The sequence below is a fragment of the Cucumis sativus genome, chromosome 6 (genome assembly GCF_000004075.3).
Source record: "Cucumis sativus cultivar 9930 chromosome 6, Cucumber_9930_V3, whole genome shotgun sequence".
Lineage (NCBI taxonomy): Eukaryota > Viridiplantae > Streptophyta > Magnoliopsida > Cucurbitales > Cucurbitaceae > Cucumis > Cucumis sativus.
Window position 1 is genome coordinate 22523175 of NC_026660.2, and position 27926 is coordinate 22551100.

At 32.1% G+C, this 27926-nt stretch overlaps 4 protein-coding genes and 1 long non-coding RNA gene across 6 annotated transcripts; 2 read left to right on the plus strand and 3 right to left on the minus strand.

Annotated features, from left to right (window-relative positions):
• Positions 1-1112: 1112 nt before the first annotated feature.
• LOC101209926 (ABC transporter G family member 12) lies at positions 1113-6552 on the minus strand. Of its 2 annotated transcripts, XM_004140163.3 has the most exons (9): positions 5957-6230; positions 4423-4502; positions 3769-4230; positions 3485-3601; positions 3149-3280; positions 2747-3034; positions 2130-2402; positions 1869-1976; positions 1300-1742 (listed from the first exon to the last, which is right to left on the minus strand). In XM_004140163.3, the coding sequence occupies exons 1-9, from the start codon at positions 6228-6230 to the stop codon at positions 1374-1376; spliced, it is 2103 nt and encodes a 700-aa protein (XP_004140211.1). In that variant the 3' UTR covers positions 1300-1373. The 2 variants fall into 2 exon arrangements, with proteins under 2 accessions (XP_011657632.1, XP_004140211.1); XM_011659330.2 differs by having other exon boundaries at positions 1113-1742; positions 3149-3601; positions 5957-6552.
• Positions 6553-8315: 1763 nt separating this feature from the next.
• LOC101210175 (ABC transporter G family member 15) lies at positions 8316-13640 on the minus strand. The gene is made up of 9 exons (XM_011659331.2): positions 13224-13640; positions 11170-11249; positions 10610-11071; positions 10401-10523; positions 10153-10284; positions 9717-10001; positions 9360-9632; positions 9139-9246; positions 8316-8949 (listed from the first exon to the last, which is right to left on the minus strand). Exons 1-9 carry the CDS (start codon positions 13465-13467, stop codon positions 8593-8595), a joined length of 2064 nt encoding a protein of 687 aa, XP_011657633.1. The 5' UTR covers positions 13468-13640; the 3' UTR covers positions 8316-8592.
• A 7842-nt stretch (positions 13641-21482) lies between these two features.
• Positions 21483-23062, plus strand: LOC105435879. The gene is made up of 2 exons (XR_969836.2): positions 21483-21690; positions 22501-23062. It is a non-coding gene; the product is annotated as an uncharacterized LOC105435879 (long non-coding RNA).
• A 133-nt stretch (positions 23063-23195) lies between these two features.
• LOC101222048 (exopolygalacturonase) lies at positions 23196-25053 on the minus strand. Its single transcript, XM_011659332.2, has 4 exons — positions 24803-25053; positions 24421-24720; positions 23764-24282; positions 23196-23647 (listed from the first exon to the last, which is right to left on the minus strand). Exons 1-4 carry the CDS (start codon positions 24980-24982, stop codon positions 23387-23389), a joined length of 1260 nt encoding a protein of 419 aa, XP_011657634.1. The 5' UTR covers positions 24983-25053; the 3' UTR covers positions 23196-23386.
• A 1026-nt stretch (positions 25054-26079) lies between these two features.
• Positions 26080-27875, plus strand: LOC116404476 (exopolygalacturonase-like). The gene is made up of 4 exons (XM_031886973.1): positions 26080-26332; positions 26415-26714; positions 26853-27371; positions 27488-27875. The coding sequence occupies exons 1-4, from the start codon at positions 26153-26155 to the stop codon at positions 27746-27748; spliced, it is 1260 nt and encodes a 419-aa protein (XP_031742833.1). The 5' UTR covers positions 26080-26152; the 3' UTR covers positions 27749-27875.
• The last annotated feature ends 51 nt before the right edge of the window (positions 27876-27926 follow it).

Sequence of the window (27926 nt, forward strand, 5' to 3'; positions counted from 1 at the left end):
TCCTTTCTTTTGTCCTATTGCCAAAAGGTGTTTTTCTGTTTGTTTGTTTTACCATGCATGGAAATGCACTTGGAAAAAAGTCCTACATGGAGCAACCTTATATTAAAAATCAAAATATTTACAAAATATAATAAATTTTTAAATTAATTTTTATCAAATCAGTCTATTAATCTCTATAGTTAATTAGATTAATGGAATCTAACGTATTGTTTAGTTTGTTTTTTTTTATACAAATTTGATTTTATGTTTTCAAAAGCAAAGAATGCAATGAAAATAATGAATATTTGTTGGGTAGTTGAAAAAGAAAATATACTTTGAAAACAATATTATACCAAGGTAAAGTAAAATGAAAGAGAGAATATTTTAATACATATATAAAATTCTTCACTTTTTTTTCTTATAAAAATTGTTAAGAAGAAATAACTCAAAAATAAATTTTACCAAAATACATCGAATTTCTCCTTTCACATCCAAACACAATTTTCAAATTTTGATTCAAATTCGAAGTTCAGAAATTGGAATTTCAAAATACAGTGAATAAATAATTCGTTTTCATTTTCTCTGAATTCTTTGTTTTTAAAAATAAAATTTCAAAAGTGTCTAATATTTTGTAAATATTTTCAGCAATTTTACCATTTAGCCAACATAAGTTGAATTCAATACTGTTTGTACCCGAGTTCAAATCTCCCACCCCAAGTTGTATTATAATACATTTTCAAAAAAAAAAATCTATCTACAATGATTTTCCTTTATATATCATGGTTTTTGAAACGGACAAAAACAATCTTTTACCTTAAAATGACTCCAAAAGTTATACGTTTGATTGAGAAATATTATTGAAAGGTACTTTTCAGCATGTATGTTGGTATATTGATTCATTTCTGTAACAGTCAAAGTTTTAACATATAAACAATAGATGCCAAAAAAAGAAAAAAAGAAAAAACAGCTTTGCTTCTCTCAACCACGTTCTCAAACCAAAATTCAAAATATTTACAAAATATAACAAAATTTAAGATATATCACTAGAACTTGAGATTTTGATATATTTTTAATAGTTTGTTTGCAATAATTCCTCTTAAAAATTTCTATTTATGAAAGAAAAAAGTGAGAAATTTATAAGAAATAACCTCATAAAATATACAGCAATCCAAAATAATAAATGATAAGTCTCTACTCGTAGCTTGAGTGATAACAATAAAAACGAACTTTGTTTTCACCATCATCCTTAACGAAAGCACAATTTTCATCACTATAAAAGATCTAAAACATCTCTCTCTGTATTTGTATTTTTTTTTTTGCTTTCCTATCAATTGGGTAAATTTAAACTCCTTCAATGCTATAGTATGAAAGAAAGTTGCTTCATCCCACTCACTTCAATTGATTGGTGAGTTGAGACCTTCTTGAGAAGACAATGAATAAAGAGGTTGATGATGTCTCTTGGAAGGGAACTGTGGGACTTTAGCTTTTCTAATAGCCAAGGATGGCTTACCGATACGTCGTAAAGTTTGCTTCGTGTAGAATGTTTGAAGAAAAGGTGAGATTTTCTCCTTCAGTTTGAGTATGACAATAAAGAGGAACCTGCTAGTGACTAGAATGATTAACACAGCTCCTAAGTCCAACCACTTGGAGTGATGAGCTTGATATCCTAGCAGCATTTCAAGGATCACTTCTCCTTTTATTTTTAGACCTCCTTGTAGACCCGCATCGATTTCCAATCCTATCAAATCGTTCTTGTATGCGCCCTGCATTCGAATCAAACACAAACACAAACACCCAATCTATGTTTAGACAAATAACTTTTTGCAATCAATCTACATCATCAAGTTGGTCTTTCCTTTTTCCCTTTGCTAACAAAAAGCTATAAGTACCTGTAGACCCCAGGCGCCAAAGTTAATATATGACATTGGGTAACGCCAGAACACCTTAGGAAGATCTGGTACGAACCTAAAGTAACCAGAAGTCATCATCATGATACCCTGCAAAACTCACTTGTATTTAATCTCTGCTAAGATATATTTGATGTCTTAAGTCCCCTATCAAGTTTGAGTTATTAGCATGGAGCTTTAAGAAGTTTTGTTTCAAGTGTTAATGGAAAAGGGAAAGGGTAAAAGTATAGTTATTGATCTTACAATGTAACCAGCTCCAATGATGACACCCATCAAAAAGTTGGGAACTAATGAAGCAATGATCATCATGATGCTTTCTACAACTGCGATGGAGCTGAGAAGGTCAAGGGAGATGAAAACGTAACGAGAGAACTCGGTTTCAAATTTGACCATGTAGAAGACTATAGTTGCAGAAGCAAAAGACATGAAAGCTAAGAATGGGAATGAAGATAGAAAATGTGATAACGTGTATACAGCAATCCCATAGTGCCCATTCAGCCTTTCCTTGTGGAACACCTGTTTTACAAGGGATATATTCAAATATCAAAACAGTGAAATCTAGTGCCATTTTTATAAAACGTTTCTTCAGTTTGCATTAGTAGCTAGTTTATATGTTCTCACGAATTCAATAGTGGGCCAAATGAGCCTATCAGTCATTCACTATTTTATATTATGCTTTGAGAGGCTAATATGCTCTATGTTATTCATGTGACTTAAAGATGGGGCAGTTGGTTATTAAATGGGTTCAATAAGATGTACCTCTCAAGAGACTTGAGCAAATTTGGGAACTACTTTGCATGCTAGTTAAAAGCTAATCGAAAGGCTGTGAAGTTTTGGTACAAAACATTGGAGTAATCTACCTTCATTTCTTCAATGAATGATGGAAAGCCTCCAATCGCCATGAAAGTCATAAATCCAGATATAAATGCTGCACAAGATGCCCTTGCAAAGACATCGGAATAGCTTGTACCAACATTTATGAATATCGTGCCCACACATATGGACAAGAGTATGTAGATAATTATTCTTATCCAGTAATAGCCTAAATCTCTGGACATGTTCACCGTTGATCTTCTAGTCAATGTTGAGAGTTGCTTCAACCATGTAGCTTGGTTTCCACATTTCTTAGTTGGTATAGAAAATCCTTTCTGAACAAAAACTGTTACTAGTAAGTTCAATGTTGAAATCATATCAGTCCTTCATGGATCTAAACTGTTTACCTAGCATTACCTTCATGAAATGTTAATACAATGCAGGCTTACCATTTCTGATATCTCTCTCATCCTAATTTTCACTTTGGCCTCATGCTCTGAGCATTTGTACTTCCCTACTAGTTTTGCTTTCATCTCTGCTGTTGAAAACTTCGATAAAGGGTCTATAGGTTTTTGGTTTTCCTTAAGTAACAGAAACAGAAAATGGTAAACACGAAAGCTTACAATATGACAACAGAAAGCATCGAGCATTATTAGTGGGCAGTGCGATTTTAAGAGAGTTAGATTTGAGGATCTAATTTTTATGCAGCTGTAGGAAGTATACAGGTTCATCAATCTATGAAAGTAAAACTGTTTGTAAGTAGTTAGTAGTTTGGTTGCACTTACTCTTTGAGAACTCATTAAAGTCATATTGACTGCATCAAAATCTGAATTAATGCAGCGAAGGAAGTGATCAGAAGGATTTCTTTGCCTTGGACATGGAAATCCTGCTTCTGCAAAGAACTGCAAAATCAGAAATCAGTCTTCACATGAGATCGATTTCCCACTTGAATTCTGCTTGAAAGTAAGATGAAAAGGATCTTGAAATTTGGAAAAGAAAAAAAAAAAACTCAGATATAGAAGCATACTTGTGGAAACACACATCTCCATCAAGTTAATTTTATCTTTACCTCAGCTGCCATTTTTGATTCTCCAAAGTAAACAGTTTGGCCTCCTGAAAGTAGAAAAAGATCATCAAACAGAGCAAAAACCTCGCTACTCGGCTGATGAATCGAAGAGATAACAGTTCTTCCATCATGAGCAATACTCCTAAGAGCTTGAATAACAAAGAAAGCAGAAGCACTGTCAAGGCCACTAGTTGGTTCATCAAGGAACAAGAGGCTTGGTCTCGTGAGGATTTCCATTGCAATGCCCAATCTTTTCTTCTCTCCCCCACTAATTCCTCTTAAATGCCAGTTTCCAACAATCCCATCAGCACACTCTTGTAGACCCATTTCCAATAATGCTCCTTCCACAATATCATTTACTTCTTCTTTGGTCATAGAACTTGGAAGCCTCAAGTTGGCTGAATACGCTATAGTTTCTCTCACTGTTAGAGTCCCCAACATTGTATCCTCTTGGGTCACATAGGCCTGAAATTTTGGAGGAAATTAGAAGAAGAGAAATTAACTATAAGAGTGGAGTGTGAGTCTTAACATTGTAATAATTGAGATAAGAAAAATCAGGAGTTGAGACAATGAACATTCTCTTTTTGAAATCCGTTTCAAGTAAAAATGGCAATCAAAAGGCTCATATTGGTTGATAATCTACATGCTAAAACTGACCACAATGCCATATTCTAGCCTTCTCTTCTTCCCATTAAGAAGAATATTTCCTGTCAAGACTGCATTTTGTGCCAGCCGACCTGCAGAAGCAAACTCAAAGAGAATGATCAACGGTATGTCTCTAACCTTAAGCTTTTACTGCTAATCTTAATATCTAGCAGAAAACCATAAATAAAGTCGCCATGGCCTGAATAATAACAATTATAAGTACATATTTTCACTAATACATGTTACTTGTTCTTATGATATTATTACATATTTTCAATATATTTCTGTATAGTTCGATCTTTTAGTGCTCTTTGTGTGTTCTTGTGCTCTGGGGTATTTCCTCGTTAGGTGGTATCCTATCAGAAAATTATAATCAAATTTCCATATAATATCTCATAGACATCCTCTCGTTACACCTTAAAGGATCATTCTGAATCATTATTGCGAATATGAAATTTTTTCTGGTACAACATTTTTCATACTATCTCTATTTTATTGTTTGCTATAAAACAAACACTTAAAAGAATAATGCGAGGCCCATGAAATAAATTTATCATTTAATGAAATATCAAATACCGAATGAAAGAAATATGTATTATGAGAGCACTAAAAATTTTCTCGACAAGTATGAGTTGGGACCATACACAACACTGATTGGTAGATGTCAAGTTTGGTTCAACCATGCGAGATAGAAAAGTTTTCTAGTCTTACAGTAGCAAGAAAAGATTTCATACTACCTCAATTCATTGTTTGATTGGGACCTATAAAATAAAATAATATATCGTCTAACGTGTCAAATACTCGTATTTCTATATATAGTACTAGAAAATTTTCGAGTAGGGTGCATTGGTTTTTTCTAAGCATTTAATGTCTGAAGATGATCAGGTACATTTACTTCATTACCAAAATGAACCACAGTGCATTGAATAAATGACTCAAAATATGGAAAAGGTAGGCACATAAGGGAATATAGCTTTGGGCTAAAGTAACAAAAGGGTGGCCAAATATTAAATGTTATTGCAATGCCATGCGTTGAAGCTTTAACTACCCTCGGGGGCCCTGGGTTCAAATAACTTTGTTGGTTAACAATTTCTTTGCTTTGTAATTAATGGTTTAAAAACATTTTAGATTCTTGTCAAAAGGTTAAGATTTTTTCTTAGAAATGTGTGGTTCTTTTTTGGTTAAAATGCATATAAAACAGAAAGCAAAAATAAGAAAAGAAAAGTTTTCTTAGCAACAAGTTAATTTTAACTCTTGTTTTTTCTAAGACAGAACAGAAAACAAAATAGTTATTAAATGGGATTTATGTTTTCTAGATTCCACACGGAATGTTTTGGTTGAACAAAATCAAAACTTTATGAATGGTCGTTCTTGTTTCTAAATCATGATATAAGTTTCAAAGGTAGACAGATTGGTTTTTGAGAAAAACAGTCAAGCCAGGTTGCTCCACAAGCAGCATAAGCAGAAGGGGAAGAACATGAAAAAACAGAAAACTTAGAGAAATAAAGAAAGGGAGGATAGACAGAGAGTGAGGATGAGAAAGAACCTGCTAATGAGTCAAGAAGAGTTGATTTCCCAGAACCAGAAGGACCCATAATGGCCATGATTCTACCAGGTTCAGCATAGCCATTGAGACCATCAAGCAGGAGCCTTTTACTTTGTCCATTCCAGAGATTTGGAACCATAACACTCAGATTTTCCCAAACCAAATACATAGAATCAGCAATGGCAGCCTGCCCATACTTACTTGTTCTTCCTTCTGATCTCTCTGTAACCTCCACAGAGCTTCTCCCATTTGCCCTCTCCTCCTCAATCTCCATGAATCTCTGTCACACTTGCCACACCCTCCTTATCTCCAGCCAACAGCCTTTCTGTTTCTCTTTTAATATGTATCAGTTATCACAACCAGCAACATTTATAGTGTGTTGTGTTGTTCTTCTTGATCTTTAGCAATGTGTGTGCTCACTGCAACTTAAGATCCTAGAAGCAGTTGAAAAAAATTTAAAGTATTTATGAAGGGCTCTTAATTAGCCCCTCCCTTACTGAAAAGGAACGTTGGCAAATTTTACTGTGTTTGGTCACAGCCAAGAGGTACTAGATGAAATACTCAATATTATTTACAAGCACTTCACTCAAGAACATTACTCTTAAATATCATCAAATCCTAAACACAACATTAGTATACAAAATCTTTTATTTAGAAACAGAAGTATCAGAAAAACCATCAAAATTATTGTCTCTTAGTCTATTACTGTAAACCGTAGCTTTATATCAGGAAAGGAAAGTCCGAACTGTAAGAAACATAAATGAGCATGTGCTTCAACATTGAATTCTCTTGGAAGACTAAAGTACAATTTCATTTGATCAGAACTGTTATTTGTTCTAATATATCATTACAGTATATTTAAGAACACATAATCAAAGATGCTTTATTCAGTGTATATGCACTAATTGTATACCTAACTGCATATAGTTATGGTAATAAAGAGTTCGATATGGCCAAGTAGTATTTCAAGTTTTAAAGGTTACATATATCCATCTTTCTTTTTGCTTCCTCTGTTATCAATTTTGATACAACCTGTAGAAGGAAGACAGATGGAGAAAACATCAAAATGAGATGTCAAATGTCATAAGGAAGGCCTGTGTGTGTGTTCCATATTTATTTCCTTTCTTTTGTTCATGCAAATCGTGGAACCTCATTTAGTATATTCGAGATGTTATCTACTCTATCTGACAAAGTGGTAAAGTGGGTAAGAGTTAATAGCAAGGGACATGTATTTAAAGAGTTAAAATTTCATTGGACAGCCAAGCTATGGGACGAAAATTTCTAATACTACAGTATACTCCGTTTCTTGAATTTTGTTTTCATACACTTTTTTTTTAATAGTTGTAGACTCGCACTATTTCTAAAAGCATGTTCACAAACAATAAACGGAGATAATATGAAAATTTTTCTATACAGGTAGTACTAGATATTTTCCAAGAGTTAAGAGTTCAAGTTGAAAAAGGAAGCGAGTTGAGTAAATATCCCACCAAACCTAACCAGCAATGCAGATTTGGGAAAGCTAGAATAGTGAAAGAGTTTCTAACATTTACGAGACAATTATGCACTTGGACAAAAGTTCTTCAACTATAAGTCTATTTGGAGACGTGAATTTATAGTTCAAATCACTACTCATTTATGTACTGCCAACTGCATATCTACCATTTCTAATGTTCCATTTATCTAATTTCATAATCATAATGACAAACAATTGTTAAACAGGAAGATTCAAACTCATTCCTTCTCTGTAAGGAAAAGTTTCATTTCTTTATTTTTAAGGCATTAGGAATCAGAAGGTTTAGCTAGTTCACAGTTGGAGGCCTCAATCTATTCCTTCCATCTTCATGGTGTTGCTATGTTATGAAAAACTTGCAATAAGTTGGCAAAACGATGAAGAAAAACACAAGAACACATCACATAGAAGGGCTTCTCAGATTAGGAAAACACTGGAACAGTCAATGTATCAAGGAGAACAATCTCGTGGTTACTGACACAGTTATATCTCAATGAAACTGCGCGCAGTTTGGTTTTTTTCTTGCTTTAAATTTGGCACATTGGTTGCTTTGGTTGAATCAGGTCATAAAGAATTTGGCAGGCTGATGTCAAAAGTACTGGTGGACTTATGGAGGGCTTTATTTTTTCTTAAAAAGTTAGCCCATAAAGGAAGGTGCAGCTTCGTAGATAAAAATATGGATGTAAGACAACAGAAACAAAAAGGTGTGTACCTAACAATCATAAAGCTTATTTATAGTATGTGAAATTCTGATAGTTCTCCAATTCTCCATTTTTAGATGAGCTCAGATGCAAATTTCAATTCTATACATCAGTTAAATTGTTTTACAGATTGTCAGAGGCAAGCTTAGGCATTCAAAGCTGAAGAAAAAAATGGATTATATAAGTTCAACCAATAAAAAAAAGTTATTACAAAGTGTGGGCAATATAAATTGTATGTAATCAACCTCAACGAAGAAAAATGTCTAAACAAAACTTCTCAACATTTGAAGAAATTCCATTGAACTATTTACCATCTATATCCTTTTTTCCCCTTTCCTTGACACATGGATCTGCAGCTAACTACATACCTCTTTAAGTTACATTGTTATAAGTACAAGTTGTCCAAGTTATTGTTCTTGGCTCTTCTAGTTGAGAGGAGAGTTGAGGCCCTCTTGAGAAGAAAGTGAGTGAAGAGGTTGGTGCCTCTTAGAGGAAATAGAAGGTATTGTTCGGAAGGAAGGCCTTCTCTGGAGATGTTGCAGAGTTTTCTTCGCAAAGATTGTCTGCAGCATTGGTGAAGCTCTTTCTTTGAGTTTCAAGACAAGAAAGAAGAGAATTCGATATAGAAGAATGAGGAGCATGACAGCCGCTAAGTCCCACCACTTGGAATGGTTTATTGGAATCCCATACATGTTGGTGATTACATACTCGCCACTCAACCTTGGCATTCCAGCTATCATTGGGTCGAACTCGAGCCCGATCAAGTCATTTTTGTATGCACCCTGCATAACGAATATTAAGAGTCCATTAAACAATAATTGAACCGTCTGATTTTCATCATGACATGGAAGCTACGAGTGGCTGGACATATCAAATTTCCAAGTATTTCAGTTGTACATTCTCTTTTATATCAGTGAGGTCAAGAGTATCCTCCAATGTACATGGATTTGAAAAGCATTGCAAGATGATACCTGTAGTGCCCAAGAGCCATAACTGAGATATGAGATTGGATACCGCCAAAATGGCTTTGGAAGGTCAGGCAACAATCTGAAGAAGCCAGAGGTCATCATCATTATGCCCTGGAGGAAAAGTGGAAACAGAAAAGTTATTTACATTGGAGAAGAAAAACATAAAATATGAAACAGATACAAAGGCTTTGGCCTCTGACCAACAAGGTTTATTGAGTTCTTACAATGATTCCAGCGCCTGTTATAATTCCCATTAGGAAGTTCGGAACCAATGAAGCCACAACCATCATCAACCCTTCTATTACGGAAATGCAGCCAAAGATATTGAGGCAAAAGAATAGGTAGCGGGAGAACTCTGGCCGATACTTCACCATGTAGAAGGTGATGGTGCCAGAAACAACTGAGATCGAAACCAAGAATGGGAAAGAAGAGATAAAGTTTGACAATATAAACACTGTAACTCCATAGTAACCATTGAGCCTTTCTCTGTAAAACATCTGCAGAAAAAAGAAAAACGTCAAGCCCAAGCTTGAGGGAACTCTTGAAAGAAAAGCTTTCTATTCCAATGTCAGATGTTTTACCTTCATTTCCTCAATGAAAGATGGAAAGCCACCAATAGTCATAAATGTCATGAAGCCAGTTATAAATGCACCACAGGCTCCTCGAGCAAAGATTGCAGTGTAACTGGTTCCAACATTAAAGTAGATGGTACCAACACATATGGAGACAATTACATAGATAATTATCCTTAGCCAATAATACCCCACGTCCCTACACATATTCACGAATGATCGACGGGTCAATGTCGAGAGCTGCTTGAACCAACTAGCTTTGTCTCCTTTTTCATTCTCAACTTCAAGTCCCTCCTGGAAAACATGAAACTGTTCATACAATTTGTTCCAAAAATTGCTTGTTCGTACAATTCATGCAACTTCAGACGCCTACAACTTCTAATAAGGTGATACTATTATGTCCTATAAATAGCTTGAAAACTTAAGGTAACAGAATCATGCTTACAATGGTGGATATTTCTCGAATTCTTGCCTTCACCCTACTTGCATACTTTGAGCTTCTATATTTTTCAACAAGCATTGACTTGATTTGAGCTGTTGCCAAACTCATGAAAGGGTCTGATGATTCTGGAATGTCCTGCAAATTCAACGTCGTAAATAGAGGCACATATGAACGAACCATACAACAGAAAATGGAAATTCAATCCACCAGTACCCCATTGGACTCATTTACAATTCAAAACTTCTTCTTACTCGAATTCTTAGAGACCCTTTGAGTGTTGCCGTAACGATATCGAAATCCGAATTTATACAACGAAGAAAGTGATCAGATGGATTCCTTCTACTTGGACACGGAAAATTAGCTTCAGCAAAAAACTACAGAAATAGATAAACCAACCCAAAGTTACAAGTGAGTAAAACATCAAACAGTTGTAAGGCAAAAACCGTGCAAGTTTGCATACCTGTACAGCCATTTTGGCTTCCCCAAAGTAAACAGCCTCACCACCAGAGAGCAAAAAAAGATCATCAAAGAGAGCAAAAACCTCACTACTCGGTTGGTGAATTGAAGAAACAACAGTCCGCCCATCACGAGCAACGTTCCTAAGAGTTTGAATCACAAAGAAAGCCGAAGCACTGTCAAGACCACTGGTAGGTTCATCAAGAAAAAGCAAACGAGGGCGTGTAAGGATTTCAACTGCAACACTCAATCTCTTCTTTTCCCCACCGCTAATTCCTCGAAGATGCCAGTTCCCAATCAACCGATCGGCGCAATCTTGAAGACCCATTTCCAAAATCGTTGCATCAACAATGCTGTCAAGTTCATCTTTGGTCATAGAATTCGGAAGCCGCAGTTGAGCTGAGTAGCTTATGGTTTCTCTTACTGTTAGAGTTCCCAATAGAATATCTTCTTGGGTTACGTAGGCCTGCAAATTTGGAAGCAAAATTTCAGCTCATACATACGAATACGTTAACAGTTTGATCTTCAAGATCAAAAAATTTGAAAGAGAGAAAGAGTACTTACAACATCACCATACCCGAGCTTCCTCTTCTTCCCATTGAATAAGACAGTTCCAGTCATTACCACATTCTTGGAGAGTCTCCCTGTTTCAACATGCATTCAAAATTCCAACATTGATCATAGTTAGTTCTTTGTTTACAAAATCTTCAATGGCCATTAGTAAGAAAGATATTCATTCATGTTTGAAGAACACCTTCTTCTAAATTTCACAATGTCCTTCTATTATTGGTTGCATGGCTAAATAAAAATCAAAACTTTCATTTTGCCAATGTTAAAGAGAACTATTGCAAAAAGAACATATCCCCTACCACAAAATAATTACAACCTTTAACATGATTTTAACATATTCATTACCATTTTTTTGATCAACAATCAACCAACCAGTGATTAAAAATGAAAATCTCCTTAGAACTACAACCATTTCACAATGGGTGAGACGTGCTTAATGCAACAATGCATTCTAGGTGATAGAGTACTCGGCTATGACTTATGCATAAAATTACTTTGTATTGATCTTTTAAAATGGGATCAATCATCATTAACACCAGTTCAAGTAAGAAATTTGAACTTCTAATCTTATTCAAAGTATACGTCTTGTTAGTTAAAGTACGCTCATATTGGTAGGTAATTTTTTAAGTACAATGGAGTTTAATGACTTGACCATCCACCCCGGAGGGAAGGAGTATTATTGACCTAATGCCTCCAATGTTTTCCATGTCAAAGTTTTTATTATCGTTGAGGCGTTTCTTTCGTTGCAAAGAAGAATCTTTTTTGTAATTTCTAAAAATGAGTAATCAGAGAAGACTCGTTAGGTTATCGTATAGTATAATTAGATTATGTTTAAGAAATGATTTTCACTATATAAAATTTCAAGATAAATATGTTAGCGAACACAAGATCTTAAATTTCAAAGTGAGTTCAATAAAACAGTAACCGACGTGACATAAATATTATACTAAAAAACAAAGAGAACCATCAAAATATAAATATTTTCTTTTACAATTACATAATAAACATTTAAATCTTTAACCAAACAAATAAACAACAGTTATAGAAAATTGAACAAAATTCATGTCACTAATTATTAAACAAACTAATCAACTAATGTTCTCATCAATAATTAAAATATGCGACTTGAATTTCCAAAACCCTATATTAAGAATTAATCGACATCTCTTGCATTTTTTTCTAACGATACAAGAAAAATATCATACATAAAATTTACTATAAATATTCAAACCAAGGTCTTAATTTTCTTAATCCACAACTAAAAAAAATATTGTCATATCGATATCAATAATACCTACGCGAGATCGCATTTAAACATGCAACTAGTTCAAAATTTCCTTGAATAAAAAAGATCGTATATTAATTATTGATAGTAAAGAATCATGTAATGTTAATACATCCAACAACTCTATTACTATTACAGGAAATAATTACGAGACCAAATAAATAGAAGTAAATGTCCATTGATGGCAAAAAAAAAAAGAGAATAAAATCAAATTGGTATTTTTTTTCTTTTTGTAACAATCTCGTAAAAATAAAAAATAAAAAAAAAAGTTTAAAATTTTGAAATTACATTTAATGGTTATTGTTGAAATCATTTAATATATAGTCGGCCGGGACCTCAACCCATTTTGTTAATATCAATACTTCTCTTTCTTTTTCTCTCTATGTATATAAATACAACAAATTTTAATTTTGGGAAGAGAAAATAAATAAAATTTTTAATGAAACTGAGGAACAATAAATATTTCCAACAAAGAAGTAGATGATGAAAGGGAAAGAATTGCCATCTCAAAAACAGGGAAAGTACAAACCAATCCCCGCTTGGAATATCTTATTATCATATCCAAACAAACTTTAAAAACGCACTTCAAACAAATACGCATCGAGAAAACATTCTTTATATAATAAGAAAAACACTTAATTGTAGATTTTTCTTCTTCTTCTTCTTCTTTGTTTTTGTTATGCATGTAATGAGAATGTGATATTGTAAAATCATCAAATGAGAATCTAAGGCTTTAGAAAAATGAGGGGGGAAAGAAAGAGACCTGCAAGAGTATCAAGAAGGGTGGATTTGCCGGAGCCGGAAGGGCCCATGATGGCCATGATCCGGCCGGGTTCGGCGTAGCCACGGAGACCATTAAGGAGCCTTTTAGTGGGGCCGTCGCTGAAATTAGGAAGAACCACAGTGAGATCCTCCCACACGAGGTAAGTGCCTCGTTCTTCGCCGCGTCGTAAGCCGTCACCACGGGGGCCGTGACTATGGCTTCCTCCGGCGGGCTCAATTTCCATGGAGGAGAGGGAGAGTAAAAGTGGGAGATGAGGTGGGAGAATAGGAATGGAGGATTAATGTTTTGGGAGAAGAAGAGAAAGGAGGGAACATATAGAAAGGGAAGATGTGGAGATGAGAAGATTATTATTAAATTGTTGGTTAATATTAAGAAATGTTGATGTATAATATAGATTGTAATTTGGATTTTTATGATTGGGTATTGAAATTGAAGCCACAACCAACTTAAGATACTATAAATGCTGCCACAAATGGAGGTGCATACCAAATTAATGAAGAAAGAGGGGGGGTTGAGTTTGATTGTCATGTGAGAATGGGTGGTGAGTTGGGATATTAAATGAAGGTTTTTTTCTTTTATTTTCTTTTAAATTTCTTATGTTTACATTTTGAATGAATTTCTTTGGTCAAATATAGTGTGGGCTGTGTGTTGTGTGTGCTGTGTGTGTGTGTGGGAGGTGAGATGACTTTCAAATGTCACACTAAAACCAAAGCAAAGAAAAGAAGTAACAAACTTATTGCACCCCAAACCTAAAATTAGGTTTTTTAGTACAACAATATTATAGAATACGAGATTGAACCTTTTGTTTTTAGAAGTGAGTATAATAGATTAAAAAGACAAGTCGACTGATTGAATCGAAGGTGATCGATTAGAGAAGAGAGGGGTTGTCGATTGGTATCGGTTTAGAAAAAATCCAAATCGAAAACTGTTTACAAATATTTTAAAGAATAAAATTGTTTGATTGATATTGACCAAAATGGACTGATTGATCGAGACTTTTATTCCTCAACGACCGATGTCAATTTTAATATTTACTAAAGAGACTATAGTAGGTTTATTGGTTGTTTGGTCACGAAACAAATTTTGATTGGTTGATGCACAACCCTACTTCCATCTTTAGGAGTAAAAGTTATGTTAATTACTAGTGAGCTTTAACTCACGTTAGTCTAGTCTCGATATGGAGAAATGTAGAGTTATTTAATCCTTATGAATTTTAAAATTAAGTTAAATTGCAAGTTTAGTTCATATATAGTTAAACAAAGTAAGAATTTATTGTTTATTGTTTATGATTTGATTAAAGAAAAAGTTTAGTTCATATAGTCTATAGGAAGTTGGAATTTACTATTTATGATTTGATAAACATACCTAATTAAGTCTCCATTTAGATACCAATTTTAGAAATCTATGAAATCATATCTCAGATTTTATCCAACTATATAAACTAAAATTTAACTTTTTCCAAATGATGGTGATTAAAGTTAATTTATAATTTAACTTGAAAGTTATACAGATTAATTTGGACGTGGTTTCATAAAACCTCATAATTAAGTAGTTTATGTTGACTAATTGATATCTTTAGTAATATCGTTCTAGGGTCTTATAAAATTATAAACACTAAATTTTAATTAATTATAAATTGTATAGATTAAAATTTAACTTTCTCTAAATCATATATACGAGATCGAATGACGAATATACAAGTTAACAAAAAAAAAAAAGTTAAACATTTTAAGTTTAGTTCATGAACTATGGAAAGGTGAGATGAAATCTTTAATTTTGTGTACAAATTTTAATTAGGTCTATTAGACATAAATTTTTTTTTTATCCATAAAAATCAAGAAAAATCATAAAAATGATAAAAATAGATAAAATATTTACCCTTCGTAGCGAAATCAAATATGGTGTGATTTTGTAAGGTCGTTAAAATGGTACTAAATACACGGTTAAAAGGTTAGAGATCTATTAGATATATTATTAAAGTTTAATAATTTATTAGACACAAATTACTCCGATTTAATTTGTATAATTAAGTTTAACCAACTTTTCTATCAAAGAAATTATAAAACCTTCACTCAAACTAAAACAATTACATAGATAATCGTAATCAAGTTTGAATGAATATAACTTAATTGCAATAATGATGACTTTTTTACTATAAATCTTAAAAGTCAAATGTTCGATTTTTCTACCAAAGAAAATCAACTGCCAAATCCTCCCTCTACTAATTATATTTTAATTGTAATAACACTCAATAATATATATATATTATTTGAGTTTACTTCTAAACACGATAGATTAATATACAAATTATCATCTAAACTTTATGCTCGTTATAATATGTATATATAACTAATTAAATAATAATAATACAAGCTAAGTACTCTCCAAAGTTAGATTCAATCTCCATTTTCTTACATTTTGTTCATCAACAAAATTTGTGAATTACATATGGATCAGATTAAATGTATATGGATTAAAGATTGCAAGTCATTTTCATACTGTTGGTTATGTTTTAATTAAAACCATTCTACCAAAGTGAACTTTTAGTGTCCAAAATAATTGTGTTGTTTTTATCATCATCATTATTGCAATAGAAGTAATTGTTGGATCTATAGATATTCATACTTTTCATGTAGTCTACAAACATATTTGACTACAAAATAAGAGTTGAAAGACTTGAAATAGCTTATGGTTGTTCTATTCAAGGAGTTCTTAAATTCACTTGAGGCCCTACAAGAAGGTTTTAACAAACAAAAATAGCAAAATACCTTATATCATGACCCCATGACTAAAACGATTCATTAGACCGAACGTTTCATTAAACATATTCGGTATTAGGAGGAGACATATAGGAAAAGACAACTCTTAAAATGAAAATTGTCAACACTTCTGGATCTAGGTTGTCTAATCAATATTGAGTGAATATATACCAATTGGAAAATAATTGAGCTGAATTTAGACCGTCACTCTGCAACCTCAAGTGTAAAAAACAACATCCCTAACATTACTTAGGAGGTGTCAGAGGATTAGCTGATAGATAGCTCTATTCAACCACACCCTAAGTAGAAAAGCAAGTAATTTTCACAGAAAAGACGACAAGTCTTTACTTCTCATATATTTAGCTGAATTATCCATATACTATATTAATTAACTGAAAGTATTCAAGTAGGCTTGGCATCAAAACAAAGTAAAATTTTTAGCTTAAAGTATCTCAAGTCTACACTAAAGTGAAACAAGATCAAACCTACACAAGATCCACGACGAAGTCCAACACGCGATCGGGTAGTGCAACCCTATTGAAAATGTTGAGAGACAAACCTAGCCTTAACCTTTGGAGAGAGAGAAAATATATATATATATATATATATATATATATATATATATATATATATATATATATATATATATAATCTTAATAAACTAAAACAACAAATTATTTATTGAAGGAAAAAATCATTCAATTATTTTTTTGCAATAATTATCCTTCAACGTCAAAAAGGTTTTTTGCCCTAATTTCTACAACATACAATTATATTGATTAATGTGAGTGGTTACTAGTTGAGCCATCTAAACATTTCCTAATACTTTAGTTGAATTATTATTTTTCCCATCTACTCTATTTTACAATATGAAATTAATTAGGGATTGCAATCTTATTTAATTAACAATACTTTTGCTACATCATAGACTCACAAAATATAGCAAATTTAATCAAAAATTTTAATTATAGTCTTAAATTTTTTTTAAAAAAATTGTATACACTTTTCCAAATTTAAAATTATATAAATAAAAGTATTACCTGATTTATTTATTTTTTCAAGAAAACCCCAAAATTAAATTCTTTCAATACAATTTTCCTATGGTGTGTTGTTTTCTTAAGTATCATTTTCTCATTTCCCATCTCTTGGAAAAACATAAATGTTTGAAAGCTACTAATCTCTTCACCATTTCACATTTCAAGCAAATGTTTCTATCCATGTTTGTATATATATATATATATATATATATATAATCTATAGTTACATTATTTTCATGAGTATCCAAATTTTCCAGTGTATAAAGATTAGAGACTCGATTCTTCTTTTATATATCGTTAATTAAAAGTTTTATACTAATTGAGTTATACTATTGTCTTAACAAAGGTCTCTATCGTAGCGAAGGGTTATACATAAAGAGGGATGGAGCGTAAGATATAATATTTAACAATAAAAATTAAAATAAAGTGAGAATAGAGGGATGGAAGTATTAATGTGGTAGACAATAATTTAAACTTTCCAACCATATCAACATTTATTATTCATTAGAAAAAAGAAGCCAAATGAAATGAAAATCCTCAAACTTAGGGATGTGGCCAATGTTTGGAAAATGTGGAGGCCACGTAGCTAAATTAGAAAAGAAAAAAATGAGTTAAGTGGGTCCATTTTTAGGCACTATATGTATATGATATGACCTACTAGTACTACCTTTTCTTTTAATGAGTTCTAATAATAAAATGGTTCCTCAACCCCTTTCTCTTCGTTATATGAATAATATCGTTCATAAATAAAATTCAGTATATGGAATGCATGAGTAATTGTCTTTCAAGATGGAGTAGATTAACTTTTTTTTTTTTATGAAAGCAAGAGTTTATCCACTAGATCCAACAAACTATACTTTATAAAAATAAATCAAATTTGGACAAATTTATAACAACAATGAAAAAATGAAAATTTCTCTAAAACAATCTGAAAAAGATGCGTACTTATAAAGTTATTCCTGATCATTTTAAAAATTATGTTCATTTATGAAATAATACAACTTTATATAAATAATCAGGTACGATTTATTTCCAACAAATTTTTCTTTAATTTGGAAAAATGTTTTTTTACATATGAGTTTGGACTCTCATTTGTGATATATATATATAGTCTAATAAAACTTGTAGTGTTCCCTAATCTTTTTATTACTAGCTTGAAAATTATTTATTATTATAAAATATTTAGAAAATATTTTTATTCTCTAAACTTATGTCAATCTAATAATTTAAGGATTTTTTTAAAAAAGAGTAGATTTTATAATATATTTAAAACCTATAACAAATTCTATCGCTAGTAGTCATTGATATGCTATAGTGATAAAATCTAAAATTTTGCTATGCTTTGTAAATATTTTAATTTATTTTGCTATTTTTAAAAATGTTCCATAATTTAATCTACAAACCGTGGTTAGTAATGGTTTAATTCATATATTTTTAAATTTGCAAGAGTTTAATCCTTGTTCTTTACAACTTGTAATGATTTAGTATCTATCGTGAAATATTACATGGTTTAATAAAAAAGTTTTCACATGCAACGTCTAGGAAATCAAATTTATTGCAAAATTTCAATACTATGTCGTTAGGTAATAAAAGCTATCACTTAATTTTTGTTTGAAATTATTAGACAAAATCATAATAAACCATATGGTGAAAAGATTAAATTGTTACAAATTTGAAAATACAAAACAAAATCATTATCAACTAATAAAATCACATGTTTTCTGTTAATCAATAATCGACGTCGAACATAGCTAGCAAAAATTATGAATCGAATTCACAATAAAAATAGTTTGAAATTCGAATCTCTCTCTCTCTTTGGATTTGGTTTGGTTTAGACTTAGCATCGTCGATATATTCGTAGTTAACTTTAGTCACGGTCTGTTTTAATTAAGTCGTTGAAATGTAATTTAAATTCGTGATTTGACTTTTGATTCGTTTTTAAAAATCATTATCTAGTATAAATTGTTGGGAACCAATTAGGATGATCTTAATTAAGTTTAATTTGACTTTATGAAATACATAAATAAAATTAAATGTGTCATTTACGTTTTCACAATTTGTGGTATGATGGTTTTGTTCTTAAATTTACGTATTATTTTAAACTATACATAAATTTCATCTCAACATTAAAAAAAGTTGAGATTTTAATCCCTATCATTTAAATGTTAAAATTAAGTTTGTATGGTTTTATATAGTTTAAATAAAATCTACAAAATGTGTACAGTGAAAATAATAACAAAATTTTAAAGTTCATCATAAGAGTCGTTAATAGACAGTAAATACAAATACAATTCTATTAGTTCGATTTGTCTTGTAAATGAAAAGTATTTACAAAGTATAACAAAATTTAAGAGTTATCATGATAGACACTGATAGATATTAAATGCAGATAGAATCCTATATATACTACGATTTGTCTTGTAAATGAAAAAAATGATAAAAATATTTACAAAATATAATAAAATTTAAAAGTTATCAATGATAGACACTAATAGACATTAAATATGGATAGAATTCTACCGGTGTTAGGAGTGAGCATGATTGACTGAAAAATCGAGCTGACCCACCAAATCGAAGTTGATCAGGCGAAAATGAGAGAAGTCGATTTGAGAAAGTTTCAAATCGAGAATTTCCAAAAAATATTTTTAAGGGTTAAACCCACACAGCCAACCAATCGAGTGTTACTAATTGATATCGATGTTGGTTTGACACTTTACTAAATCGAGGTCAGTTTTGTAAAAAAACTCACTCCGAATGATCGACCGATTATGTAGGCAAAAATCCAACAACAAAGCAACCCAAAAACTATGCCAAAATCACTTCTCCCTCGTAACCTTGAGGTGGTGTTTGGAGGAAGGAAAGGAAAATGGAGGGAAAAGAATAAGGAAGAGGGAGATTATGAAAATGAAAGGATTAATCGTGTTTGGAGAAAGGATTAAGTGAGAGGATTACGAGAGATTATTTATAATACTTGTTTGGGGAAAAAATAAGTGAGAGGATTAGAATGGATTATTTATAATACTTGTTTGGGAAGGATTATGATAACAAAATTGTATTTTTCTTTTCATGTGTAAAAAAAAAATTGTACGAGAAAAACTAAATTATTTTTTTTCATGGTTATGGAATTCTTGTTTTTATCGTGAACCCAATACAAAATAAAAACGTGCTAATATTTTTTACATTTGTGTAAACTTTTGTCTGTTGTTTGTACCATAAAACCTTTATAACCAAAAAATTGTATTCAAATTCACTTTTTTAGTTAAGTGATACCGTAGTCCAAATCACCGGCGGATTTAGTCAAATTGTTGATTTTGTATAAATACTTTTTGTACTTGTATCGTGCACCCAATACAATTTCAAAAGTGATTTTTTTTTCATCTGTATAGTAGTTTTTTTTCTTGTTTTTTTTACATTAAGTCTAATACACAAAACAAATTATATTAATTTTTTTGTTTTGCGTAAAATATGTTTTTGAAATTTGTACCGTAAATCCAATTTTAAAAATGTATTATTTATTTTTTCATTTGTGTTTAATTTGTAGTTCAAATTGATTTGAATACATTAAAAATATACTCTCTTTTCTTTCTTTTTTGTTGCATTTTCAAAGGTTTGGGGAAAGAAATAAATGAGAAGAATTATGACAAAAAAAAGGAAAAAAAATATTATTATTTTTTAATTTGTACTTTTGTATTTTTTTATAAAAAATTATATAGTAAATTCAATATACAAATATTTATATCATTAAATTTAGATTTTTTTTATTGAAAAACATGTTTCATTAATTTTCATAGATATAATGTCAATTTTGAACGTTTTGTATGCAAGGTTTTTGTACCAATAAATTAATTGATATGCTACGTGGGAAAGAAGTTATATCTATTTTTAAAATTGATGTTGTAGGTGCAATATTGAAAAATTGCACATCGTTATATAATTGATTTTAACAAATAAAGATGAACATAATAACATTGAAACGAAATGAAATATAATTTTTTTTTAAAATTTGGAATGCAATTAAACTGTCAATTACGTGGAACATCAAGATAATCCAAAATAATAATAATAAAAAAGTAATGGAAACCAAAATTAGAACGGATCATGTGGTTCAAGCAGACAAACAATCATTGGATTGAATATTTGTGGTTATGTGAAATTAAAATTAATTAAATATTTGTGAGTTTAACATTTATTGAATTTAGATTTTTATGGTTGAATTTGAATTTAGTTAAATATTTTCGTGTTTATTTAATTAAATTAAAGATTGAAATTCTGTTAGGAATTTTATAATTATACGTACACGTGGGTATATATATATAAAATTGTTATAAAAAAATAAAAAGGATAATTATATTTGTTAAAACATAGTTATTATATACGTCTTAGTTGGCCCAATGGGCCATTAAGGGCCCATTAATCGCTCGTTCTTCTTTCTCCTTCAACTCTGAGTTAATTGTATCCATTGGGTAAATTTGAAGAGATGAGTTCGATCAGATCGTTGATTCCCAGAGAAGAAACAGTTGGTCGGCGGCAAGGGGTTTTGTTCGTCGTCGTCAGCTTCTTATTTCTTCTAATATTTCTCTATGCCGCCTTTATTTCCAAGCTTCTTCCACCTTCAAACAACGCCTTCTTATCTGCTATTCAAAACGACTGGTAAAACTTTTCTAATTATCTTTGTTGTGTCTAGTCTAGTCCACAATTAGGTTCTTTGCGTTGTTATTCTGGAAAAAATAGAAGGTTGTATTGAAGTGTTAGTGTTAGTTTCTGTTTTTTTTTACTTGAATTCTGGGTTTGATCTTGATTTGGAGAGGGGAAAGGTATTGTGTACCGAATTAAGATCAAAGCAAATCTGATTAGTTGATCAATGTGAAGGAAGAGAAAGACCAGGGCCGAATAGAACATATCATACTAACTTGTAGGCTGTACATTAACCATTTGGTTTTTTATTTCTAATTTTTTAAAATCATTCTGTTTTCTCACCATTTCTTGTTCATGATTTCACAATTCCTATGTTCGACCTTTGAATTTTTAGCTAATTTTGCAAAAAGAAAAGCAAGTTTTTGTAGGCAACAAAACTTGTAAACCAATATAGTTTCAAAAACAAAGTGGTTGTAAATGGGACCTAGGAATCAGTTTCTCTTAGAGATGCTGTGGTGGTTAATGGAAATAACTCATGACTCAACTGTTTTGATATTCAAACAGCCATAATATATATGGATGACAAAATGCTGCCATCCATACTAGAGAATGAATGAGAATGACTATGTATACATCGGAGTACTAGCTTGCCTTTGAAGCAAACCAAGTTCTTGTTCCACATTTTTATGAAAACTGGTTTAGTATTGGTGCCATTGATCTCTTGAAAAGATCAAGTCTAAGTAAACTAATATGGTAACTTGTTTCTTACACTAGTATTGATCAACAGTGACCTTTATCTGTAATGCGTTTCTTCTTTCTTATTAGGCATTACTGTCTCCTTGTGCCCTTGACATTACCTATCCTTTACGTTGCCGTTTATTTCCATTGGCTGAGTATGAAACTATTCAAGCATGCTTGATCATGCCGTCGAATGAAGATGAAGGGTTCGAACTAGTTGAGTGTCTAAAACTTGGGAAGATTCAACCACCTTCTATCTTCGGTTGAATAACGATGTGATATGTTTGGAATTTTCAGTACCTAAGGCGATAGAGGATGTACAGGTGAACTACCGGAGATATATAATGATCATGCCGAGCAAATTCCATATCTGCGAGTGTCTTGGAGTGATTTTTGTAGAGGCTTTTGTTATAAAATATTCACCTATTGTTGTTGAATGATATGGGTATATTATTAACAAAACCAATCTAGGGAGAACGAAAACCAACTTAGCTTATGGTTGATATGAACAGGTCTTGCGTCTTGAAAATTGCTTGATTCTACTTTGAGTACTCCTTTTTATTTATCCTTTACGGTCAATTTCCCATTTTGTGATAGAAATTTTTTGAATCTATCAATGATACTGATAGACAATTATCACTTCCATCAATATCTATCTTTGATAGAATTTTAAATTTGCTATCTTATGTAGATGTTTTCAACAATTTTATCATTTACAGTAATTTTATACATATTTGTGTACAAAGAGTTGTGTTAGCGAAAGAAAGAAAATACAAATAAAATTTTGTAGAAAAATTGCTTTGGTGCTTTGTACTTCATAAATATAAAAGTCTTCGACTATATCGAGACTTAGACAACTGTTATTTCTCTCCAAACAATCGTAATACAATTATTGAGAGCATGCCTATAATCACAAAAATGCATGTAATCGAACTTTAATGCGTATAATAACTTTTGTCACATCTTCATAACTTCAATCGGTTGATGGACCATCAGCTGGTGCAACTTCACCACAGATTGGAGGATTTTGTTTTCCTGTAATGACGGGTTTCACATTTGCACACTGAGACTTAATTGGACCTTCTGGTCCACTATAAGTGAGGTCAATATCAGCAATTTCCACTCCCTCACATGGAATACTCTTACTGCAAACAATTTTGACTGCAATCGCAGTTGCAGACGTGCCTCTAATATTCTTGAAGCTTACATTGCTGATCTTAATTTTTGATGCAACCTGAACAACAAAGAAAACATAACAAAAATACATAACTCGAACAATATTATTACTATTGCAGTCTTTTGAGTCAGTTAATTAGTTCAAAACTAAAGAGACCTAATTTTAGCACATACCTTTCGGTTGCATTGGTTCCATGGACAATATTCTTGGTCTATGATGATAGGGTTACTGACATTATCCATTTCTATATCTTCAAAATGCATGTCTGTGGCTGGAAATGCGACGGCAGAATCTGGCCATGTTTTGATCCTAACACCGTTTGTAGTACCGGTCAATTTGCATTTTTTCACCGTAACTCCTACCACTTCTTTTTCCTTGGTATATTTTCCCAAACTTCCTATGCTAATTCCATGTCCTGGTCCGCAAGTAACATCGCTAATAGCTACTTGTTTGTTGGAATCTCCCACAGATATGCAATCATCTCCGGTTGCGATATTGGTATTGAGAATGTTAATCTGTTCTGAACTACTCACGTGAATTCCATCGGTGTTGGGACTATTGCCCGGTGCAGTAATTGTCACGTGGTCAAAGGTAAGGTTCTTGCAACCCAAAAGATTAATATGAAAATTCTTGCTATCCAATGACGTTATGCCCGTTACTATTGAATTTGTGATGAAATTGAGCTTCAAATTCTGATCATTTTAAACAAAACAAAAAAAACCCTTGATTTAAAAACGTGTTTGATTATTGCAAAAATATGTAGTGGTCAAATTATACGTAAGATGTTAGGCTAATAACATAAGCATGTTGTAATTAAAGCATGCAATTACCATGGGAAGCTTGGTGCATTCTTTCTTCAAATGGCAATCATTCTTTTCCCAACCTGCTTTTCCTTGGCCATCCAAAACTCCAGTACCTGACACTGTCAACAGATCGGTATTTTCCAAAATGAGTAGCCCTTCTCCTTCTGGATGGGCCGGAGCTTGTAATGTCCCTTCGATTTGTAGTTCGATAGGACTTTTACAAGGGCCTTTAAGGTTGGATTGACTTAATCCGTAACTTCCTTTTGGAATCAAAACTTTACTTGGAGTGGTCGATGCACATGCCTCCTTCCATGCACTTGTCAATGCCTGTAAATTAAATCATTTTGTTTGATAACTAAAATGTTGTATAAATTAAAATCTCTCGTCCAACTAATGCAAGTATTCGTACCGCAGTTATATCTGCATTAGGTTTGGCACCGTATTTTGTGATATCGAAAACACCACCAGCACCACCTGCAGGTTGAGCTGGTTGAGCTGAAGGTTGAGCTGCAGCAGGTTGAGCTTTAGAATTAGACACCAACAATAACAACAATGGCAATATTGCCACAATGTTTGATATCAATCCCATTTTTTTCTTTTTTCTACTCTGATTGGTTCTTGTTTTCTTTTTTTTTTTTTTTTATCAATGAATGATCGGTATGTTTTAAATTTTGATTCATCTAACTCTATTTATAAAGGAACAAGATTGTTGGAATTGAAATTATCTCTCAAATATTTATTAACTAAATTTGTCAAAAATGAGTGAGCGGTCGAAGTTAAATGCATGTGTGCTATGATTAGCTTTTCGTGGCTTAAACATGGGATGACTCATTCTCTCACACTCACCTTAACAAACGTCATTCCTTAATATTATTAAATGAGTTAACATAAACTTGATAAGAGTTTTAAGTTTTATAGCTTCTATCACTTAATGTTACTTTAGAGTTTAATTCTTTCATTAATATTTCGATTGAAAGACCTGCCATACACTTTAAGTTAACAATTAGTCTTTTTACCACGTGTGGCATTTTTTATTTTTTAGATATATAAAGGTTTGAATAATGAGACATTTTCAACCGGAGAATTTTTAAAAATTGTAAATTTTAGAAAATATTTACAACCTATAGCAAATTCTATTACTGATAGTCATCGATATGCTATAGTGATAGAAGCCTATATCAGTGACAGAATCCAAAATTTTGCTATCGTTTGTAAATATTTTAATTTATTTTGCTATTTTAAAAAATGTCCATTTAAAAAAATATATAGCAAAATATTTTAACTATTTACTAAATATAACAAAATCCATCAAACTCATCGTACCATTTAAATTTTTTTGCTATACTTTGTAAATTGTTTTATCTTTTTACTATATCCACCCCAATTTTCATTGGATAATTTAGATTAGATACTGTTCGTTAGATTTATTCTAAAATTTAATGATAAGGAATAAAAAGTTTGTGAGAGAAACGTTCAAGGAATGACCTTTGTTAAGGTGAGTGTGAGAGAATGAGTCATCCAATGTTTAAGCCACGAAAAGCTAATCATAGCACACATGCATTTAACTTCGACCGCTCACTCATTTTTGACAAATTTAGTTAATAAATAATATTTGAGAGATAATTTCAATTCCAACAATCTTGTTCCTTTATAAATAGAGTTAGATGAATCAAAATTTAAAACATACCGATCATTCATTGATAAAAAAAAAAAGAAAAAAAAGAAAACAAGAACCAATCAGAGTAGAAAAAAAAAAAAAATGGGATTGATATCAAACGTTGTGGCATTATTGCCATTGTTGTTATTGTTGGTGTCTAATTCTAAAGCTCAACCTGCTGCAGCTCAACCTTCAGCTCAACCAGCTCAACCTGCAGGTGGTGCTGGTGGTGTTTTCGATATCACAAAATACGGTGCCAAACCTAATGCAGATATAACTGCGGTACGAGTACTTGCATTAGTTGGACGAGAGATTTTAATTTATACAACATTTTAGTTATCAAACAAAATGATTTAATTTACAGGCTTTGACAAGTGCATGGAAGGAGGCGTGTGCATCGACCACTCCAAGTAAAGTTTTGATTCCAAAAGGAAGTTACGGATTAAGTCAATCCAACCTCAAAGGCCCTTGTAAAAGTCCTATCGAACTACAAATCGAAGGGACATTACAAGCTCCGGCCCATCCAGAAGGAGAAGGGCTACTCATTTTGGAAAATACCGATCTGTTGACAGTGTCAGGTACTGGAGTTTTGGATGGCCAAGGAAAAGCAGGTTGGGAAAAGAATGATTGCCATTTGAAGAAAGAATGCACCAAGCTTCCCATGGTAATTGCATGCTTTAATTACAACATGCTTATGTTATTAGCCTAACATCTTACGTATAATTTGACCACTACATATTTTTGCAATAATCAAACACGTTTTTAAATCAAGGGTTTTTTTTGTTTTGTTTAAAATGATCAGAATTTGAAGCTCAATTTCATCACAAATTCAATAGTAACGGGCATAACGTCATTGGATAGCAAGAATTTTCATATTAATCTTTTGGGTTGCAAGAACCTTACCTTTGACCACGTGACAATTACTGCACCGGGCAATAGTCCCAACACCGATGGAATTCACGTGAGTAGTTCAGAACAGATTAACATTCTCAATACCAATATCGCAACCGGAGATGATTGCATATCTGTGGGAGATTCCAACAAACAAGTAGCTATTAGCGATGTTACTTGCGGACCAGGACATGGAATTAGCATAGGAAGTTTGGGAAAATATACCAAGGAAAAAGAAGTGGTAGGAGTTACGGTGAAAAAATGCAAATTGACCGGTACTACAAACGGTGTTAGGATCAAAACATGGCCAGATTCTGCTGTCGCATTTCCAGCCACAGACATGCATTTTGAAGATATAGAAATGGATAATGTCAGTAACCCTATCATCATAGACCAAGAATATTGTCCATGGAACCAATGCAACCGAAAGGTATGTGCTAAAATTAGGTCTCTTTAGTTTTGAACTAATTAACTGACTCAAAAGACTGCAATAGTAATAATATTGTTCGAGTTATGTATTTTTGTTATGTTTTCTTTGTTGTTCAGGTTGCATCAAAAATTAAGATCAGCAATGTAAGCTTCAAGAATATTAGAGGCACGTCTGCAACTGCGATTGCAGTCAAAATTGTTTGCAGTAAGAGTATTCCATGTGAGGGAGTGGAAATTGCTGATATTGACCTCACTTATAGTGGACCAGAAGGTCCAATTAAGTCTCAGTGTGCAAATGTGAAACCCGTCATTACAGGAAAACAAAATCCTCCAATCTGTGGTGAAGTTGCACCAGCTGATGGTCCATCAACCGATTGAAGTTATGAAGATGTGACAAAAGTTATTATACGCATTAAAGTTCGATTACATGCATTTTTGTGATTATAGGCATGCTCTCAATAATTGTATTACGATTGTTTGGAGAGAAATAACAGTTGTCTATTTATAATTTCTTCACCTCCCTCTATCGTATAACCTAATTAAAAAGAAAAAGCAA

Bases quoted from the DNA above. Each gene is read 5' to 3' on its own strand.
- LOC101210175 (XM_011659331.2), bottom strand. From the start codon at position 13,467: ATGGAAATTGAGCCCGCCGGAGGAAGCCATAGTCACGGCCCCCGTGGT. The intron at 10,002-10,152 runs GTAAGCATGATT...CATGTTTTCCAG, and splicing joins TTCGAGAAATATCCACCATT to GAGGGACTTGAAGTTGAGAA. The intron at 9,633-9,716 runs GTAAAACATCTG...TTTTTTCTGCAG, and splicing joins CTTTCATTGAGGAAATGAAG to ATGTTTTACAGAGAAAGGCT.
- LOC101209926 (XM_011659330.2), bottom strand. From the start codon at position 6,230: ATGGAGATTGAGGAGGAGAGGGCAAATGGGAGAAGCTCTGTGGAGGTT. The intron at 3,602-3,768 runs GTAAAGATAAAA...CTGATTTTGCAG, and splicing joins AATCAAAAATGGCAGCTGAG to TTCTTTGCAGAAGCAGGATT. The intron at 3,035-3,148 runs GTAAGCCTGCAT...GTTTTTGTTCAG, and splicing joins TGAGAGAGATATCAGAAATG to AAAGGATTTTCTATACCAAC.
- LOC101222048 (XM_011659332.2), bottom strand. From the start codon at position 24,982: ATGGGATTGATATCAAACATTGTGGCAATATTGCCATTGTTGTTATTG. The intron at 24,283-24,420 runs GTAATTGCATGC...TAAAATGATCAG, and splicing joins AATGCACCAAGCTTCCCATG to AATTTGAAGCTCAATTTCAT. The intron at 23,648-23,763 runs GTATGTGCTAAA...TTTGTTGTTCAG, and splicing joins GGAACCAATGCAACCGAAAG to GTTGCATCAAAAATTAAGAT.
- LOC116404476 (XM_031886973.1), top strand. From the start codon at position 26,153: ATGGGATTGATATCAAACGTTGTGGCATTATTGCCATTGTTGTTATTG. The intron at 26,715-26,852 runs GTAATTGCATGC...TAAAATGATCAG, and splicing joins AATGCACCAAGCTTCCCATG to AATTTGAAGCTCAATTTCAT. The intron at 27,372-27,487 runs GTATGTGCTAAA...TTTGTTGTTCAG, and splicing joins GGAACCAATGCAACCGAAAG to GTTGCATCAAAAATTAAGAT.